General features: G+C 36.3%; 1 protein-coding gene across 1 annotated transcript; it reads right to left on the bottom strand.

Moving 5' to 3' along the window:
- Positions 1-256: 256 nt before the first annotated feature.
- Positions 257-5,697, bottom strand: LOC129257053 (4-galactosyl-N-acetylglucosaminide 3-alpha-L-fucosyltransferase FUT6-like). Its single transcript, XM_054895282.2, has one exon. It carries the CDS (start codon positions 4,843-4,845, stop codon positions 3,469-3,471), a length of 1,377 nt encoding a protein of 458 aa, XP_054751257.2. The 5' UTR covers positions 4,846-5,697; the 3' UTR covers positions 257-3,468.
- Between the last annotated feature and the right edge of the window lie 10,309 nt (positions 5,698-16,006).

The raw sequence follows: 16,006 nt of genomic DNA on the forward strand, positions 1-16,006 counted from the left end.
CAATTCCTCCCTGAACATGTGGAATGAGCATTGTTAGATATTATATGATTCAGTCAAGTTGGTCCTTGTTCTCTAATCTATAAAAAATAAAATATTGTATAATTCAAACAATAAAAAACAAAAGAAATAGTGAGGGACATCATCGAATGTCTCATTTGAGTTGTGCATATCACTGTTTTGGGAAAAATAAGCAAAACTTTAAAGTGTCATAACTTTCTTATTTTCTTAGTTTGATTTTTCTCTTTTTATTCAAATCAACATTTTTCTGGGGTGGACTTGACCTTGAATGATAGAAAAGGGGATATTAGGGGTGTGACATCAGCTCAATCATTTACGACAAAAAGCAAACAATTTCTATCAAAATTTGATAGATATGTTTAAAATTGAATCTATCATTTCTATTCTTATGTTAATAAAATCTTCATAATTCTGCTTGTAAAATTTTACTCTATTCAAAATTTCAAATTTAAATATTTTCAGCATGAGGTACCCTTTAAACAATTCATAATCCTTGATTATGATTTCCACACACAATGATATTGCAGTCACAGAATCTACACTAGATTTTTCTATTGATGAGATGTTCACTGGCAGACATTTGCAAATTTTGGTTTGTATTCATACAATGGCAGCTTACAAACATTCTATACAGAGTACAGTTCAGAGTTGCATTTGTATCTATTTTTTGTGTGAAAGTACCCAATAAATCGTTAATTCTTTTCATTTCCTACTATGAGCATTTGGCACAATATTACTTGTAGGCATGGGCATTTATAAATTCTTAGACTTATAAATATAATTCATGTATTACCGAGTTGCATCAATTTACCTCTCATTCAAACTCAATCATACCCATCAAAGAAATTGACAACCTTTTTTATAATGGTTTTGAAGTATGAACAGTGCACCCGGTTCATCTTAACTCCCATTTCATTGACTTCTAATACTGTCTGTAAACTCTGCACCTTCATCCCAATCTATAGGGGAGACCGGGGTTAGTTGGAACGCGGGGTAAGTTGAAACATTGTAATTTTCTTTAACGTCTTTAAATAAATTTCTGCAATACTGCCCTCAAGTTATTGTCATAATCAACAGCCATCCACCATATTACAGACAACACATGTGCAACAAGCCTGGTGAAGTTAGAAAGGAATTTTTTGTTGTTGACCTTCTGAGTAATTTTTTTCTCTTTCAAAAATGTTTTATTATCTCAGAGAAGTTTATAGATCAAGTTGGCCAGTTTGGGGTATAATAGACACTTGTGCCAAGCTACAAAATGAGGTTATTAATATGCCATGGTGAAGTCCCTTTTTTGTGCTGTAAGCTTATAAACGTCAAATGGGCCTCCGGGGTTAGTTGGAACAAAATTAAAGGGGCTAGTTGGAACATTTTCCAACTTACCCCAAACATAATTATGAATGAAAACATTGGATATGAGAAAAAAAATATATACAGTATTTCACACTCTTCTGAACATGTGTTGTATACCATGCTTGTTTTGTTTATCAGTTAGGTCTGAGTGTGCATTTAAGGCCTATTGTAGGCCCCTAATGCAATATTAACCCTTATCAAACTTGGGGGGGGGGGTCAATTTGAGCCCCCCCTCGAGAAATTTCGTCACTAGGCCGTTGCACAAAATTTTTTGACTACACTGCTCGCTGACTTTTTACTTTCAAGTCTTGCGCATCATTTGAGACCAAATTTTGTGATGCCTGTGTGCGCGTTTTCGAAATTACGCAACATTTTGTATGTGCATGTCGGACCCAAAATTGCTCAAAAACGTGATTCCATGTACAAGGTCAATGCAAATTGTGTTTTTCAACCAAAAGTCATAAATGTATGATTATTTTTTACTTTTGTTGGTTCAAATAGATGTATTTTATGCTATTTATGATTGCAAAAGAGTCCCAACAAAGTTCATCGGAAAAAACAAAGGTTCGAAAAAACAAAGAAATACACAACAACAAAAAATACATAAGAAATAATATTTTTTTGCAATTTTTGGTGGATATTTGTTATAAATGTGAAAATTGATATTCTCACCAAAAATTAGCATTCTACTAGCTTAATAAATAGGGTTAAAGGCAAAAACATACAAAAAAAAACAAATTTAGGGAAAATTTCATATGCTTATTTGCATAATTAATTAATGAAAAAAATATTAACAATTAATTTTTGTCATGTAAATTTGATGCAGAAGTACATGAAATTGCTGATAGAACACTTAATTGCATGTAAAATCAAACGCACCCAAATATGCAGAATTCTATTACACAGTCTGCTTGCGTGATGGCTGTATAATAGAAAACATAAAGTTCAACAATTCCACACTTTAAATATTTTGAACTTGAAAAAATAAAGCAAATAGGCTAAAACCATGTAATATTACAGTTTTAAGTAATTTTAGTATAATTCTTAATTGACCATGCAGTGTTCCAACTAACCCCATACCATGTTCCAACTTGGGGTAAGTTGGAACGTTTGCGATGGTCTTGTTCAAGGTGGATTTTTTTCAGTAACCATGATAGAGTTAAAAATTTTATGGGGTACATTTGAAGCCCTTAGATATATGCTTCAAGCTGATATATTGATTGTATCTCAAATAAAATCTTTTTGGATTTTACAGCCATTTTCGTCAAAAATGTTCCAACTAACCCCGGTCTCCCCTATACTCACTATTGAAGCATGAACAGTGCACCAGTTTCGTGTTAACCCTACCTACATGTAGGCCTTGGTATTTTGGGAGCTCATATGGCGGGGGGGGGGGGGGCTTGAGATCTCGGCCGTCGATCGCAACAAAAATTGGCACGCAGGTTGCCTGGGACATAATCTACAAAATTCTGTATTAATTTATTTCATGCAAATCGCTAATAATTGATTATGCTAAATTATGCATAAATAATGCAAAATCATACTAAAGCTCCAAATGATCTAACTTTTGGCTTAGAAACTCTTTTCGGTGTTCTTAGCAAATTAACGTAAAAAAATCAGATCAATTTCTTATGTATTATATTGTTTTTTGCAATTTCTTATGTATTTGTTTGTTGTTTTTTTTTTGACCTTTTGTTTTTCATTGTTTTTTCGATGAACTTTGTTGGGGACTCTTTTATAATCATAAACAGCATAAAATAAATCCATTTAGACAAACAAAACTAAAAATAATCATACATTTTTTATTTTTGGTTGAAAACACAAATTGCATCAAATTTGTACATAAAATCATGTTTGAGTAATTTTGGGTCTGATATGCACTTACAAAATGTTGCATAATTTCATGTACCCGGTCGTCGCAAATTTGGTCTCAATGGATGCGCAAGACTTGAAGGTAAAAAGTCAGTGAGTGGCGCAGTAAAAAAATTTCGCGCAGCGAAAATGTTGCGCGAATAGATAGCCGAGATAGATAGGGTTAACTCCCATTTCATTGACTTCTCATAATACTGTCTGTAAACTCTGCACCTTTATCCCAATCTATATACTCACACCCAATAATTCAGTCTGGTGCTTACATGTAGGATTCCACCACTTTGCAAAATCAGGAACTCTCCCTCTCCATGAATTTTCTGGATACAAAGTAATCTCCACTAGCTTTTTGGTCAAGTTACAGAGGTTTGGAGGACCCAGTGCAGTTCTGAACCCTGTTCCCATATAAGTTCTCCCTAACTTCCTCCATTCAAAATACTTATTATACAGTGTTTCATTCCGATCTAATAAATTAATGTATCCCACAAACTCTTCCATTGTAGCAAAGTCATTGAGATGAATGAAGGAATTAGGTGGTGCTGTTCTTACATAGTCCTCCTTCCTTGCACCATATACAATGGGAACCATGCCTGTAGCAAAAGCATTGCTCCAGAACTTCTCAGTGATGTACTCCGCACATTCACTGTTCTCAAAAGACAGGTAGAACTTGTATTTCTGCATCACTGCCAAGCAGCTGTCCCAGTCGTCCTTTGGACACTCAAATGTGCCACACTTTCCATAAATATCTACTTGAAGATGCTTCTGCAGAGCATGGACAAACTTGGTTCTCTCCCATCCTAACGGTTCGCATCTTGAAGCCATCCACATCATTAGCCTGGATTTTGTTCCTCCTTTCACATTGCTTGGAATATTCCTCACAAAATGTCCATAAGACAAATCAATGTCAGACCCTGATCTATATGTCATACTGAGGTTGTACGGGTTACCTGTGAACAGTGCGGACGGGGGAGTGAACTGAGGCTCATGCACAGGACTTTCTCTGGAATATAGTGCCCATAATTGGCCTGGGGGCCTTGCTTTTAGAAGAGACCTCCACTCAAATTTGGCAAATGGCCCAGGCATTATAACAACAATGTCTGCATACAAGAAATCCTCTAAATTCAGACTATATCTTGTTTCTACACTGCAAGGCATACCTTCACATTTGGTCCTCATCCATTTTTTATTATTCATGTACACTTCTTCAGCTTTTGGTCTGCGATACTTGAGGATTCTGATTACACAGTCATATGAAGGTTCTTGTGTAGCTTTATAAAACTTATAAAGCACACGGTTCTCGTGGTAAGTGACCCCATTTATGGCCGTGTTCATGTCCTGTGGGGTATAATTTGAAGAGACTGTAATCTCTTCCTTTGCTAGAAGCCTCTTCACATGCACAGGTGGTTGATAATTACCTCCATACACAGTATTTGAGTTCACTGCTGATCTACTGCGAGGATGAATATACAGGTAAATATTTCTTCCTGCTCTTTTGAATTCATGTGCATTGAAGACTATCAAACTCATCAGTGCTAGAGGAACGAGTACGGAAAAAAAACCACCCTGATATTTCCGTCCCATTTTGGAAAACAAATGACCGGTCATGCTCTATCTCACAACGTAACCAATGTAGCTAATATGAGCCAATGGAGCGTCTAGTTGTTATGGCATTGTACTACCCCCTCTGTCCTAGGTAGGAGGTAGTTTAGAGTGATAATCTCTTCCGGGCCATATGCATGATCACCTTGAACAATTAATCTCATGTAGACCTGTACATATCAAAAGGAAAAGAAAAGAGCAAAAAAATAAGATGTTTGTATTGAAAAAATATGGTGTTGCCAAAAGTAAAAAATTCATCAAAAATTCATTCACTGCATTGTGGCAACAATTTCATTTGACTCATCAATGTAATTTGAATGAAAAAGCTCAAGAAGTAAATTTATATAGTAAAAAGTACACATTCTTACACTTCAAGTACATGTATGGAGCTCATTTCAGAGCAAAGCCTTACCTTCCAATCTGAATCACACATGAAAGGCCTATCGGATTGAAAGTTCAAACTCAGTCTTGAAATGAGCTTAATGCCAGCAATTTCAATCAACTTTGAGAGCACTTGACCCTCTCCAACACAGGACACACAAACGTATATATCTGGGACCTGCAAGATTATTTGTTCTCATAAGTAGGCATCAAATCACATACATGTATGATCTGACATTCTAAAAACTACCATGTTTTCACTATTTCAGATTACTTACTTAAAAATATGTTGTAAGTTCATACACAGGATAAATGAGACAAGACTGGACCTTACCTTAAAACTACATCTTAAAGGAGAATGAAACTCTTGGAGCAAGTTAGCTTTTGTGAAAGCAGAAAAAATCTAAGAATAAGATCAACAAAAGTTTGAGTAAAATAGGACTAGCAATAGAAGAGATATGAGCATTTGAATGTCGAGATCACTAATGCTATGGAGATCCTCCAACTGGCAATGCGACCAAGATCTATGATGTCACAGATGAACAACTCTCCCCTTTTGGACACTGAAAATATACCCCAAAACATCTCTTTTTGCTCATTCTAATCATATGACAAACGATTCATCAATGATATAATGTTGTGAAACCTCTGTACTTGTCCTCTCATAAAGAGAACACCTCACCTTGTGATAGACTCTATAAAAGTGAGAATATAAGTGAAATAAGTACTAAAGTAGTGAGGGAGTTGTACGTGTGTGACATCACAGATCTTGGTCGCATTGCCAATGGGAGGATCTACATGGCATTAGTGATCTCAATATTTAAATGCTCATAACTTTCTTATTATTCATTCAATCTTCCTCAAACTTTCAACAATATGTTTCTTTGATTTTTCTCTTTGATATGGATTCAGCTGGTTTCAAGGGTTTCATTCTCCTTTAAGGAACTGTATACTGGAATAAAGCTCGTCTAGGACAAGCTTAAAAAACATCCCTCTACAATGCACATGGTCTATCCTAAGTAACCCTCAAGACAGTGTTTACAGGCTTTTTTGTTTTTTTTTACTGATTGGCATTACAATATTTACACTAATTTTACTGTATTGCCCAGTGCCAATCAACCAGTTACCAGTTTGCCACTAGTGTATTGTTAATCAATTCATTCATTATATAGGGGAAGGCGGGGTAAGTTGAGCATAGGGGTAAGTTGAGCCATTACCCCCAGGCCAATAATGAATGAGTCAGATATTATGGTGGTGTTATGTATTGATGATCCATTACATAACCCTTAACCCCACCACATTGTTTTGAAATTTGAAAGAAAAAGAACTTTTTTAGAGGGAAAAATACAAATTTCAGCCAAAAAAGTAAAAAAGGGTGTGAAATAGATCAGTGCTTTTACCCACACATGTCTTTAAATATGATAAAGAAATAAGAACAATATTGTTAGTCCAGGTATGTATTCTCATTCTTGTCATAGTCTTTTACATGATGGATGCATAAAAAATGTGTAGATGTGAAAATATCGCATGAAGTTCGGACTGGGGTGATTAGAGCCAGCCAACATGGGGCAAGTTGAGCCAAGGTAATTCTTATGGTAATGTATAATAAAAAAACAAAAAAACCTTAAAAAGCCATTGATATGCAGGCAGAAATGAGCAAATTCACATGACAGTTCTATTACTTTTAGAGGATGTTAGTATTTATAGAGAATTAGCAAGTGAAAAGACTTTAAATAGAAAATTGACATGTTCATTCTTCCCGCATACATTTTGTACATAGTTTTTGTGGCTCATCTTACCCCAGAAGGTGGCATAACTTACCCCACAGATGGGGAAAGTTGAGCCATTTTTGACATCATTTTTTTCAAAGGTCACAATGACTTTCAGTGTGGGGGTAGAAAGTTATATACAGGTGAAAAATATTTCACAAGAATCAAATTTAAAGGCAAGGTACTTATTTCTACAATATTATTAGTCATATCAATTCTAACATGCAAAATGCAAAAAGTGTCACAACTTACCCGCCTTCTCTACTCTTATTTTTCCTCTCTCTCTCTCTCTCTCTCTTTCATTCACACTTTCCTCATCACTTATTCTTATATTGCAATGTGTGCTTGTGGGTGTATGAGTGTATGTTCTGTTTTGTAGGTTTAATGTGCTGGGCCCGTATTCCATAAACGAGATAAGCTTTTTGCTTAATGTTGAGCAATTTGTCTTAGCACTTTGCTTGTCTAAGAAATCTTCCCTAACGATATTCTATTAACTTTAAGACATTTGTCTCAAGTCACACGATATGGCTAAGCCAAAGTCTCAAATTCTATGCAACGTCAAGCAACTTTTGTCACGAACGTAACAGCTGCTCTGCGGTAAAATGCGCTTTATGTGTTAAAGCAAAAATCGCATCATAGCAAATATCAAGATGGAGGCTGAGAAAAAAAGAAGGCCAATTTCACTGAACGAGAGAAAATTACGCTAATAGCAGAAATAAGAGAAAGGGAAGAGATCTTGAGAACCACGCTTAATCCATGTATCACGTTTCAGGATAAAGAAAAGGTATGGGCGGAAATTGCCTTGAAACTTAAACATTTAAGACAACTCACAACTGTCTTAAAGTTAGGGCAAAATTCTTAGCCATGTTGTATTTATAGAATACAGACTCTGCAGTTTTAAGAAAAGCTGCTTAGCCATTCATCCTATATCTGTCTTAGTCGCGCAAAAACTCTTAGCCATATTCTAAGACAAAATTCTTAGCCAATTCTTTATGGAATACGTGTTTTGGCTAAGAATTTTGGCTTAGACAGAAAATAAGACAAAATGCTTACATTCTTTAACGTAAGCATGCTTATCTCGTTTATGGAATACGGGCCCAGGCCTTTAGCTAATGGTAATACTTTTTAAAAAGAAAGTTAATTTAACATTATTTTTTTTTAATATTTAATTGTATTTCATAATTGTATCTTTAGGGCCTCAAAATAAGAACAGGTTTCTTTAGGTCCTGGCTAATTTATACGTATCTGTTTTGTTTTTACTTTGTAACTTCTTGATTGTGTTATTTTGCCAAATGAATTGAATTGAATAATCACTGTAACTAGCTAACAAGTGAAGCATACTCAGGGTCATACAATGTACAATGGACAACAAATTTTCCCCAGAATATTTAAACTTGCTAACCACAAGACACTCTCAGGAATTTATATCAAGCAAATATACGCTTGAGCTTATTTCACTCAATATCATATTCAAGTATATATTCTATTTCATTCCTACATGTCTATATCTCTAAGCAAAACACACACACTTTATGCTTCATCACACTCAAGTTTTATAGGAACAGATGGGGCACTTGATGGGATGCACTAGACCAAAAATCATAATCATTCTTTCAGCTGGCCTTTAATCAACTCCTTATTGACCTCAATCTAATTGGCCTGGACCTATTCAAATTACTCATAAAATGAATTTTCCTTATCTTAACTTTGTGGTAGTGTTGATTATTTAAAGGATACTCCCTAAATAAATGAGGGGAAAATTCAGAGCAAAATGCTTAAAATTTCATCAAAATCTGATAAATATTTAGCAACGTTACTGAATTTTAAAGTTTAGCAGCATTTTGTGAAAACAGTTATATGCAAGTCATCATGAATATTCATTACATAATAAAAATTTAAATATTGATTGATGATAATAATTATCAATCAATATTTAAATTTTCATTATGTAATAAAAAACATTTTAAATCTAAGAATTTTTCTTCAAAACGGCACTTCGTAATACAGCTCATCAAAGCTACGTACGTGTACGTCATATCGAAGCGGGTTCAAGGGTCAAGCCTATTGTATTGCAGTGTTTACAATATGGATACATGACATCGGTCTGGTAAGAAGCCTAGAGCTAATTTTTCTTATTTTTTTTGGGAAACTATCATACCTTTATACGCAATAGGTGTATAAAGGTATGCAATTTAATAACATTTTAGTCTATAATAGGGCTAGTTCTAATGTTAAATATGAAGGGAATTCCCTTCTTGTGTATTATCTTCTCCACAGTCCCATATGCTGCCTTTTCTAGGCTCCGTGATGGAATGACAATATCAAAATCATTAAAAAATATCATCACAGAGTCCTCTAGGCTAGGTATTACCCAATGGTCACACACAAATAAAGAAATGAGAATAATTAGAATGCAAACTTGACCTTTTGACCCCTTGATGACCTTTGACCGCATCATCAACACACTTGTGGTAATACCCAAGGATCACTTCTACCAAGTGTAGTAAGAACAATTGCAGAAATAAAGAAATGAGAGCAAATTTAACAAAAATTACCTAGGTTAGTAAATTTCTTGAAGGTAAGGTCTCAATTTGTGCAAATATTGGCTAAACATTAGCAAATTTTGTTACCGTTTGCGTCCACTCTCCTAGAAAATCTGATCTACTCGACAAGCATCAAGAAATCACCAGTTTGCAAGCAGAGGTCTCCAAATAAGTAGACTAGTTAAGTAAAATGTGATACCAACCAAATTTATGGCATTTTAACTCCATCTGATAGTATTATCTTACCTTTGTCTGCTTGATTTTGTTTCTAAAGCGTTGCAAAACGATCGTGCGCAAATTAAGGTCACACTTTGTTTTGACACTTTTTCAGCCGAGCATGCACTAATCGATCGCCATGGAATTTTGAGATCGCGATACCAGCGAAACCCTTGACCTACTTTATAATTCCTTCAAGCGAATTTGACTTTGGGATCTTGCCTAGCCTTCCATCTGGTATTTATGATTTTGATTAATTTTGTGTGAACTGTGAGAAATTTGATTGAAAATCAACTTCATCAAGACACTCAAGTTCATGATAATTAGCGCAAATTATGGACACCCCATACACTATACAGTAGATCTAACGTCCATGCACAGTGAGTCGCCATTGGCGGTCTTCAACCTTCAATTTTGCAACAACAAAAAAAAATTCTTACCCAAATCTTTGTATGAGATGAAAGTATCAACAAATCCTTTCAAGTATATGAAAAACTTTTCTCCTGAAATTGCTACATTTTTAAGCAAGAACGTCATGAATTACGCACTTCCAGAACGGCGACACAATGATGGGTAAATTTTGAGTTGCCGATTAAAAAAATCCAATACATTTACTACACAGACATATCGCGCATGCGCAAACACATGCACCGATCGTACACAAAAGTGCATTGACTCAGCTGCGTTGTTGAAACCTCTCCGTGGTTGAGATATACGTTGAGACGCCACCCCCTCTTATTTTGATAACAATTGTCACCCCCACTTTCAAAATGAAATGATCCGTGAGCAATTTTTTATAATTTTGATACCAAATATTGGTAACTTGAGCGAGCAGCTTTGGAAACATTGATAGTGTGGGCGTCTCAAATCGTCGCCCCAGAAAAATGGCAGCTAAACTTTGCACCGTACAGACCAAGTGTGCAAGTCTGACTTTGACTGCGCTAAACTCCTTTTTCTTTTGCTGGATCTTTTAACCAAACGTGGCAGCATTTCAGGCAAGCCTTGAAATAAGCACCTGTGAGCCGGGGGCAATTTTTTTTTTAATTGCCCCCGGCTCACAGGCTTTTTACAGGAACCGGGGGACAATTTTCTGGAACCAGGGGCAATTAAAAAAAATATATATAACGGTGAACCACACCGCAAATTTGTTTATAGTAAGCGCAGCTCCTGCAATTTCTTAATTAGTACATGAATAGCATATGCTATAAGTATTAGGCTTATAAATTCAAACATTTAAGAAATCAGATTTAAATGTTTAAGTGTGTTTTGACACCCTCACTCCACATTCCCTTTACAACCACACACACATGGGCTTAATTATTTTTCATCTTTAATGAACCACGATCAATGAACCCCCCCAAAAACAAAATCTAAATAAATGAATAAAAATTAAAATAAAAAAAAGAGAGAGAGATGGAGAAAGAGAGAATTCAGATCAAATAATAATAAATTTAGAAAAAAAAAAAAAAAATTTAAGGTTTTTTTTCATGGTTAGAATCACGGGTGTGGGTGAGTGTTTGTGGGTGATTGTGACTGTGAGGTGCACTTGGATTGCATATAAATTATGTTAAAGAAATGAAATCAATAAATAACTCAGTCTATTCAAATTCCAGCACATAGCCACAGGCTATGTACATGTATTGTAGGTTCACGTACCATATTAAGTTTTTCACAAGTTATTTGAAAACGCAGATCTCCACAGAAAATGCCTTTCATTCTGGGAGAGTCTAAATTCGGTGAAAATGTATTCATTAATAACTTAAATATTCATTACAATGAAGAAATCATAAAGTTTTTTTTATCTGAAACGGAAAATCACCATCACTTAGGCCATTACTGATAGAATTCTCACCCAGAGCTCTGGCAGAGAACATGAGCTCAAACTGGCTAGCTAACACCACACTCAAGTGCACGGCGTCCTCCTATTTTTTTTTTAGATGGAGCCTTGTTTGATGATTTATTATTGTCTGATATTTACCCCTCTCCAGGAAAGAAATTAAAAAGCTACAATTCACAACTATAAGCTAAGTGATTTTGGATTATTAAGGCTCCGTTTTGACAAGCAAAGTCGGCGACTGTGAGGATAAAAGACTTGCACATCGTATGTGCTGTGAACAGGGATTTATATCCTGTGCAACTCGTATTACTTATATCGCAGAATTGTGATATCCCAACTGGAAATGTGTGCATTAGAAATTGCACATGGTGGAGTATGGAAAAACTGCTACCGGAAGCACGCGTGCACATGTAATACAGAAAAAAAGACGGATGTAGCTCACTTTTTATGGTACAGAAAAAAAGACGCACTTGGCAATTTTAAACTGTGTTTATCGTAAATTGAAAGTTACTTGATTTTGGCTTTACAGATATTTAAATTACATGTATGATATGGCTTCACTGCTCACTTGCGGCGGGCGCAATTACCTGGAAAATATTTGCGCCCGGTCGTCAAAATTTTGATGATTTTGGGGCTTTATGGGCGCAATTGATGGCTTTATGAGCGCGAATTTGCGCTCAGCGCCCGCTTATTTCAAGGCTTGATTTCAGGGAATTACTGAGGATTAATATCAGATGCCACAAGACACTTTTCAACATTGCAAAAGATTTCTAGAACCATTTTGGTCAGGCAGTGACAGGTGAGTGGCGCATCAGTACAAAAATTGCACATGGCGACTCACTGCGCATGGACGTTGTCGTTAGGCGGTAATACTAGGCACTTCAGGTGAAAATTAGGAAAGGCTGTTCCACCATGATTTTTATGCTCACAATGAGGCTCAATACCTACGATTCACAAAACTGTTTGAATTTTCAAATTCTGACTTCTAGAAGTCGAGTTATTGTCATATTTGTGATACAAAAAACAGGGCTTTTTGTGGACAAAAGACGATTGCGTAATCTTATTATTCTCTTTGTTTGGGCATGTCACACTTATAATACATAGCTTATGGGGAATGTACAAGCTCTTTATTTAAATCTTTTGAAAGCTTTTTTGCAATGATTTCGACTACCCCTGGATGATTACCCCCCCCCCCCCCCCGGGACAATTACCTCCCCCTCCCCCGGACAATAACCCCCCCCCCCCCCCCAACAACTACACTGTACCCCTATCCAAAAATCTATACCTAACCCTATTTGGGGGGAAATTGTCCTGTGGTAGGTTTGTGCACAGGGTAAACATGACTTGTAAGTCTTGATATGGATTTCTTTTGCTTGAATATAATTCGAAATCAAAGAAAGAGAATTAAAATAATAATCTCAGAATTTTTAGACAAAAAAGATAAAGACAGATTGATTTCAATTGTCTATTATGATTATCTCATTATTGTTATTGTGGTCTCAATAATATTATTAATATTATTATTATAATTATAATCATAATTATAATTATTATTATCATAATAATAATAATTATTGTCTCATTAATATTGTCTCAATAATTATTACAATTATAATTACTATCATAATTATAATCATTATAATTATTTTATAATAATAATTATTATCAATGTTTCGAAATCGGCAGCGAATTATTTATACGTGTGAGGAACTCCATGTTGGCTCTAAATCACCAATTTTGAGACTGATAGAAGCATGGAAAAGAATGAAACTTTGTGTACAGTAAGAATATTAGTTTTAATTGCTTTTAAAGATTGTGATGTTGCATGAATTTTATATTTTCCCCTCATAAAATCCCACCTTTGTCACTCGGAGTATCAGAGCGAGTTTTTGGTCTAGAGGTTCGGTTAGGTGGAGCGTAGTGTAGCAGTAGTGAAGTGGAGCCTGCACGAACATCGCTTGAGGTAAATTCAGAGAGATTTCAAGGGTATTTTATCAGTAGAGGTGCTGGTCCAAAAATCGGGATAGCCCCAGAAAATAAGGATATTCTCATAAATCAGGACAAATCATGTCTTGAGAAACTGAGATTGTCCTTGTTTATAGGGACAGTTATTTTCCACTTACCCTTGCGGGACATGGATGGCAATTACGGGGATTGAGAGTGCTAAAAATAGATTCAGCGACCTCAATTCCCCCCAGTTCACTGTCTATCACCCTGTTCAGACTGTACCCCGGGACATTCCCCGGAAAATCGACAGTCTGGAGGATTGTCCCCTGTCTCCCGGTTCTATCCCCCGGGTTTTTCGAAGGAAGAGCGACCTTGGCTCGTAATCCGAGATCGCGCACCTGTTTTAATCATAAGTGCGCATGCGCCAAATGTGGTGTCAACGTCAAGAGAACTGCTTCCGCTCAGGTCGATCATGATCTACAATAATTGCATTTTACGCGTATCATGTGCGGGCGCGCCTTATGTAACCATGCTGATGACCGAGCCCACTCATCCCCCAGTGCCGATCTCCCGGACACCGGGGGATGTATGGACGGTCGGTCGTAAAGAGATAAGATTTCTCTCCCCCTTCCCCCGGGTGACGGGGGACAGTCTGAACGGCCTGTGTTTTTCACAACTTGCCGTCTTCCAATAATCTTGTTATGAAACCTGATATGTTAACATTGACTAGCGCACTCAATTGATGTCGGCACTTGATCGGTGAATGAACTTTCATAGATTTCTAGTGTGGAGAAATCTTTGAAAACTGAGTGAGACAGTCCCTGTAAACTGGGCCAGGATGATCCCAATTTTCTGACCAGTGCCTCTCCTGTTTATTTAACCCAGAGAGCTCCCGCCCGCGCAGCGGGCAGGAGCCCAGAAGCTTACCGTGTATTTGACCATATTCACCGGACTAGGGTGATTTATGGTCTAAATATTTCTCCAAATGAATTGTGAAAACAGAAAGTATACAATTACCACGATTATATGGATGAAGGTCTAACGAGTGGCAGTTTCCTGACATCTGGGCACAGACTGGAACCTCAAAAAAACGAAAAGTTCTCTCCTCTACCCCAGTCTCGATCGGCCATTTTGTTACGATTTTTAACAAAAATGGCCGATCGAAACGGGGGTAGAAGGAGAGAACTTTTCGTTTTTTTGAGGTTCCAGTCTGTGCCCAGATGTCAGGAAACTGCCACTCGTTAGACCTTCATCCATATAATCGTGGTAATTGTATACTTTCTGTTTTCACAATTCATTTGGAGAAATATTTAGACCATAAATCACCCTAGTCCGGTGAATATGGTCAAATACACGGTAAGCTTCTGGGCTCCCGCCCGCGCAGCAGGCGGGAGCTCTCTGGGTTACTGTTTATTGCACCTTTTTTTAACGGATATAAAATAGTTAAATTTACCTGAGATAATATGGATCTCAAAATACCACTCCAGCCGTTCAGGCTTTCCTGGGGCGGCATTCTGAGGTCATTTTATCTTTAAAATATTTTATTTTATCTCTTAAAATGAAATTGGTATTCTGAGATGATATTTTATCTCTCAGATAAAATTTAGAATTTATCTTGCGTATAAATTTTATCTTGCGTATCTTTGATGATATGCAAAAGAGCTGTGGCTGCGTAGACATACCCATCGCGTATCTGGCCATTGCAACGCGGATGATGTGCTTACGCCCAAGTTACTTTGAAGAAAAAATAAAATAAACTTAAAAGAGGGTAGATGTGCTATTTTAATTTATCTCCGCGTAGTTGATTTCGTCAATATTTCTAGGTGAATTAACTCCAAATGTTGGCATGAAAATTAAGAAAAATGATATATTCATTGAGAACAACACCTTAAAGTTATTCCTGTACAATCAGGAATCATTTTATAAGACTTTTCTTGACTAATATCGTCTTTGAAATGATGCTTTAAAAGATGCGATATAGACTTCGAAAAAAAGATGAGATTGAGAGTATTGCCATTTTTGTTAAAAAGAAATCTCTGTAAAGACGCGCAAGCGTCTAGTGCAAGCGTATTGAAGTCAATAAATTGACGCAATCTCACTCCTTCGCAACACCTCCTAGAGTCCTAGCGGAATGGATTTCCATTGGTTGAGTGATATGAGAGAGCTATAAACCTAAGCCGCTTAAGCGCGTTTCTGATTGGAATTGGATATTGATTGAAAAATAGGTGTGTCTTACAGAGATAAAATTGTTCTCAGAATACCAATTCGGAGAGATTTTAAGGGTATTTTATCTCACTGATTTTAACGGAGATAAAATATTTCATTTTATCTGAGATAAAATGGATCTCAGAATACCACCCCTGGGCTGCAGCCTGCAGTTCCTGCTTTAGTAATACTAATAGTAGACGATTTATAACAGGGTCAGGTATTTGGCTCCCATGCAATTCAAATGACTAAGTCACGGAACCGTGAAA

This window comes from Lytechinus pictus, chromosome 3, assembly GCF_037042905.1.
Source record: "Lytechinus pictus isolate F3 Inbred chromosome 3, Lp3.0, whole genome shotgun sequence".
Taxonomy (NCBI): Eukaryota; Metazoa; Echinodermata; class Echinoidea; order Temnopleuroida; family Toxopneustidae; genus Lytechinus; species Lytechinus pictus.